General features: G+C 45.2%; 1 protein-coding gene across 1 annotated transcript; it reads right to left on the bottom strand.

Moving 5' to 3' along the window:
• Nucleotides 1-3,117: 3,117 nt before the first annotated feature.
• Nucleotides 3,118-5,673, bottom strand: LOC109210514. The gene is made up of 5 exons (XM_019373935.1): nucleotides 4,884-5,673; nucleotides 4,436-4,652; nucleotides 4,075-4,390; nucleotides 3,577-3,981; nucleotides 3,118-3,498 (listed from the first exon to the last, which is right to left on the bottom strand). Exons 1-5 carry the CDS (start codon nucleotides 5,671-5,673, stop codon nucleotides 3,118-3,120), a joined length of 2,109 nt encoding a protein of 702 aa, XP_019229480.1.
• Between the last annotated feature and the right edge of the window lie 249 nt (nucleotides 5,674-5,922).

Genomic DNA, 5,922 nt, shown 5'->3' with positions numbered 1-5,922 from the left:
TTGGCCGCCTCTCTTTCCCGGAACTGATTTTTGGCCCGATCACTTAAGCATTCTCGGAGGTGACCTTTATTGAGTAGTCTGGCTACTTCTTCTCGGAGCTGGTGGCAATCCTCGGTCCTGTGGCCATGTGTGTTGTGAAACTCACACATTAAGTTATGACTCCTTTGCGAAGGATCCGATTGCACAGGTCTTGGCCACTTGGCATCTCTGATTTTGCTGATGGCGAACACGATGTCTGATACATCGACAATGTCTAATATACGATGTCCGAACACGATGTCTGATACATCTGATAGGCGATGTGCCTCTGCTGGCCCCGTGTGCCTATCAAACCCGGCTCTGTTGACGATTCCCCGAGGATTCTGTCCTCGGTCCATCCTTCGATTGTTGCGGGGTACGTTGCGCCTCGGGGCGTTCCTCTTATCTTCGATGTATGGTTGGTACCTTTCTTTGTTTGCTTTTGGCTCTTTTGCCAGAAGCCTGCTTGGATATACTGAGCCCGAGGGGGCCCCTAGCTAATCGTCCTCGACCCTGATTTTCGACTGGTATCGGTTATGAACATCCGACCAAGTCACGGTCGGGTACTCGACTAGGTTCTGCTTCAGCTGTTTCGAAGCCACCGAGCTTTGTTCGTTCAGACCTTGAGTGAAGGCCTGCACCGCCCAGTTGTCAGAGACCGGTGGCAGTTCCATTCGTTCCATTTGGAAGCGAGAAACGAACTCTCGCAGCATCTCATTATCTCTCTGTTTAATCTTGGAGACGTTGGATTTCCTTGTTGCTACTTTGATGGCGCCAGCATGCGCCTTGATGAAAGAATCCGCTAACATGGAGAATGAATCTACCGAGTTTGGGGCAAGGTTGTGATACCACATCATTGCCCCTTTAGAGAGCGTTTCCCCGAACTTTTTCAGCAGGACGGACTCGATCTCGTCGTCCCTTATGTCACTACCCTTTACTGCACAAGTGTAGGCGGTGACGTGCTCGTTGGGGTCTGACGTTCCGTTATACTTTGGGAGGTCGGGCATTCTGAACTTCTTTGGAATGGGTTTCGGGGCCGCTTCCTGTGGGAACGACTTCTGTACGAACTTCTTTGAGTCCACACCTTTCAAGATCGGGGGCGCTCCTGGAATTTGGTCGACCCTGGAGTTGTAAGTCTCGACCTTCTTATCGTTGGCTTCTATCATTTTCTCGCCCTATTCAATCCTTCTGGTGAGGTGCTCGACCATCTTTACGATGACGGGATCGGACATCGACCCGTTATTGCTCGATCTCTCTGGTGCCTGTTCGGCCGGGGGAGCTGTCCCCGGTGCTACCGTGCTAGGAGTTTTCTGGTGGCTTTGCAGCTGAGCAATAGCCAGCTATTGTGCCTGCAACATTTCAAAAATAACATGAAGGCTAACCTCCCGTTCTTCCCGGGCTGGGGGTTTCTGGGCTTCCTGTTGGTCACCTTGGTTTATGGTCCTGTTAGTGTGGGAGCTTATTCGACGTGTTGAGCGTCGCGCGAGACTTCGTCCACTGGAACTGGTCCTGGTGCGTTCTCAAGGTTTCGTGGTGGTTCACCAACACCTGGAACGACTACACCATTCTCCTGTGGTTCTCAAGGTTATTGTTTACTGAATCAGACATTCTCACCTGAAATCAAAGATCTTTGGACAAGAAAAAGCGTGAAAGGTAACTTGCGTTGTGTAATGGAACCACCAAGAAAATAATCACTATTATTTTTAGCCCCACGGTGGGCGCCAAACTGTTTATAGTGAAAATGGTAACAACAATTAAATTTGATATGGGACTCTAAAAATACATGATCTATTTTTATGCCGGTTGTTAAGCAGTTGATGCTATGTATGTGAGACTTAGGAATGAAATAAGAGTTAAGGATAAGGTGATGATCAAACTGATATGTTAACAATCGGGCCTCGAGCTTGTCGGTTCGGGAGCCTCGAGGTCGATTTCGGGGCTCAACGGTGAGCTATCAAAGGTAATCGAAGTATGATTAACAGTTATGATAAAATCAAAGAGGCTCTTCGTGGCCAATGATAAGCAATAAATGATGAACAATAATGAAGATAATAAATGGAAGCAGTAATATCAAGCGAATATGTTAGCAAGCAGAGAGAATGTTGTTTTATATTTCCTGTTGAAGCAACAGGTCCTTACAAAATGACAAGGACTCCCTTTATATAGGAGGGAAATCCCCACATAGTACAAAATACATTAATTACATAGATATGGGGATGGGACGGCTGAATGACGCCTTGATTTGGGTTCAGAGTAGCCCGCTAGACTGTATCAGACCTAGCTTGCGTGCCTTGGGAACTCCCCATTTCCACCACAACCGTGATCATTACTACCTTGGGGTCGAGTGTTGTCGACCCTCGAGGAAAGATATTCAGCCGCGGCCTCGAGCCTTCGAGGTGATCCCGCGGCCTCAAGCCTCCGAGGTGATCCCGCAGCCTCGAGCCTTCGAGGTGATCTTCCGAGTGCCTTAATGGCGAGAAATTGGACCCTCCGATTGTGCCATATACAGCCGCATCACAACGTAGGGCCTCACTCACTCATCAGCGAGTACAAATTTGGTTTTCTCACGATTAATCACTCCTCCCCGATAGTGCTTGACTCTATGTCCGTTCACCAAAAATTTTCTTTCACCGTTTTTAGTTCGCAACTCAATTGCACCATAAGGAGTGATTCTCACCACCTCAAAAGGGCCTGACCATCTCAATTTTAACTTTCCAGGAAACACCTTGAGCCTAGAATTGAACAATAATATCTGTTGGCCTGGATCAAAGTGACGCGGCTTGATGTGCGTGTCATGCCATCTTTTGTCTTTTCTTTGTAAAGCTTAGCATTTTCATAAGAGTGTAGCCTGAACTCATCTAACTCATTCAACTGCAAAAGGAGTTTCTCGCCCGTGGCTTCAAGGTCCATGTTCAGCTTTCAATATGCTTTGTGTTCAAGTTCAACGGGCAAGTGACATGCCTTCCCATAAACTAACTTGTACGGTGACGCCCCAATTGGCGTTTTATATGCGGTTCTGTATGCCCATAAGGCATCATCTAACTTTACAGCCCAATCCATCCTATTCACACTCACCGTCTTCTCTAGGATTTGCTTTATTTATCCGTTTGATACCTCAGCTTGCCCACTTGTTTGAGGATGATATGCTGTAGCAACTCTGTGGCGAACTCCATATTTAGCTAGAAGGTTATTCAACCGATTGCAAAAATGAGTCCCCTCATCACTAATTAAGGCACGTGGAGTCTCAAACCTCGAAAATATGTTCTTTTTCACAAACGCAGCAACCACCATGGCATCATTTGTTGGCAAGGCAATTGCCTCCACCCATTTTGATACGTAGTCAACTGCTAGCAAAATGTATTTGTTTCCTCTGGACGATGGGAAAGGTCCCATAAAATCTAACCCTCGCACATAAAAAATCTCAACTTCCAGGATGTTATTCAAAGGCATCTCATGCCTCCTTGTGATTATTCCTGTTCTCTGACATTGGTCACACTTCTTAACAAATGCATGGGCATCCTTGAATAAAGTTGGCCAAAAGAGACCGGATTGTAGTACATTTGCAGCTGTTCTATCTCCTCCATGATGGCCCCCATAAGGTGATGCGTGACAATCATACAACACTAATTCTACCTCATTTTCTAGAATGCATCTCCTCATCAACTGATCAGCGCATTGCTTGTACAAATATGGCTCATCCCAATAGTAGAAGTTCACATCGTGCAGAAACCTCTTTCTAGCTTCAGATTCAATTTCAGGAGGAAGTACCCAACTCACAAGATAATTCACATAGTCTGCGTACCATGGGGGAGGGTCTTGGGTTATAGCAAAAAGTTGATCATCAGGAAATACCTCTTTAATTTGGCCACCCTCCTCCACGTGTTCGTGATTTTCCAGCCTTGATAGATGGACAGCTACTTGGTTCTCAGTGCCCTTTCGATCTCGTATTTCTACATCAAATTCCTGCAACAACAAAACCTAGCGCATCGATCTAGCCTTAGATTCTTTTTTTGTAAATAGGTACCTGATGGCTGCATGATCAGTATGGACTCTGACTTTTGTTCCCACCAAGTATGCTCGAAATTTCTCAAAGGCCCACACTACAGCTAACAACTCCTTTTTAGTGGTGGTGTAATTCAGCTGTGCATCATCAAGAGTCTTACTCGCATTGTAGATGGAATAAAATACATTGTCTTTCCTCTGGCCTAGCACTATCCCAATAGCATGGTCACTCGCATCACACATAAGTTCAAATGGTAAGGACCAATCTAGTGCCACAATAATGGGAGCAGCCACCAACTTCTTTTTGAGTTCTTCAAATTCCTTGAGGCAAGCGTCATCAAAATTGAAAGTTACATCTTTTTCAAGCAACCTGCACAAAGGAGTAGCAATTTTAGAAAAATCTTTAACAAAGCACCGATAGAATCCCACGTGTCCCAAGAAACTCCCGACTCCCTTCACAGAAATGGATGGAGGTAATTTCTCAACTGCCTCCACCTTCGCCTTATCAACTTCAATGCCGCTCCTGGACACTCTGTGACCCAACACGATGCCTTCTTGTACCATAAAATGGTACTTTTCCCAATTCAATACCAGATTTATTTCTTCACAATGGGCCAGCGCTTGCTCAAATTCTTCAAACAATCAACATAAGAAGACCCAAAGACTGAAAAGTCATCCATAAAACTTCCACAAATTTTTCCACCATGTCGGTAAAAATAGCCATCATGCATCTCTGGAAAGTGGCTGGTGCATTACAAAGACCAAACGACATCACTTGAAGGCAAACGTGCCATAAGGACAAGTAAAAGTGGTCTTCTCCTGGTCCTCTGGGCATATGACAATCTGATTGTATCCCGAATAACCATCAAGGAAGCAATAATATTCATGCCCGGCTAATCTGTCTAGCATTTGGTCAATGAATGGAAGTGGAAAGTGGTCCTTGCGGGTTACTTTATTGAGCCTTCTATAATCAATGCAGACTCTCCACCCCGTCACAGTGCGATTAGGAATTAGCTCATTTTTCTCATTCTCAATCACAGGCATCCCTCCCTTTTTGGGCACACATTGAATTGGGCTTACCCAGTTGCTGTCAGAAATAGGAAAGATGATACCTGCATCGAGCAACTTGATTACTTCTTTTTTCACAACTTCTTTCATAATGGGATTTAACCTCCTCTGCTGCTCCACACTGTGGCGGTGTCCATCCTCCAAGAAGATTTTATGCATGCAAAATGATGGACTAGTTCCCTTGATGTCAGCAATGGTCCACCCAATAGCCTTTTTATGCTCGCGGAGTACTCTGAGCAATTTTTCTTCTTGAGTGTTAGTCAAGCTGGAGGAGATAATCACGGGCAATGTCTCAGAGTTCCCCAAATAAGCATAACGTAGGTGCGGTGGTAGAGGCTTAAGTTCTAGCTTTCGAGCTTTTTCAATAGATGGCTTAGGAGGGGTCAGAGTGACAGGTCTGTCCAACTCCTCAAATTTTCCAAACCCATGGACATAGTTGCAGGACATATCAAGAACTTGCTCAATTTCTCCCATCATTTCATCTTTACTATCTGCTTCATCCCCAATCAAAGCTCGTTTAAGAGGATCTACAGGGCTCATATAAGGCACTAATGACGTGGCATCACTTTCCACCACAGAAATCATGGATAGCTCTTCATAATGGGCTGGTAACTTGAGTGCTTTATAAACATTGAATACCTCCACTCAATCACCCACTCTCATTGTCATTTTTCCTTCGCAAACATCGATAATAGCTCGGCCCGTGGCTAAGAATGGACGCCCCAAAATAAATGGGACTTCCTGATCAGGCTCGTAATCCAAGATAATGAAATCAGCAGGGAAGATGAAAGAACCCACTTGAACTAACACATCTTCAATCACTCCTTTAGGATG

This window comes from Nicotiana attenuata, unplaced genomic scaffold (genome assembly GCF_001879085.1).
Source record: "Nicotiana attenuata strain UT unplaced genomic scaffold, NIATTr2, whole genome shotgun sequence".
Classification (NCBI taxonomy): Eukaryota; Viridiplantae; Streptophyta; class Magnoliopsida; order Solanales; family Solanaceae; genus Nicotiana; species Nicotiana attenuata.
This window is presented reverse-complemented; position numbering and strand designations above follow the sequence as displayed.

Coding starts and splice junctions, on each gene's coding strand:
- LOC109210514 (XM_019373935.1), bottom strand. CDS start 5,673: ATGATTTCTGTGGTGGAAAGTGATGCCACGTCATTAGTGCCTTATATG. Junction 4,653..4,883: donor ATATTATTGCTTCCTTGATG/GTTATTCGGGAT, acceptor GATTGTTTGAAG/AATTTGAGCAAGCGCTGGCC. Junction 3,499..3,576: donor GAGATAGAACAGCTGCAAAT/GTACTACAATCC, acceptor GACCAATGTCAG/AGAACAGGAATAATCACAAG.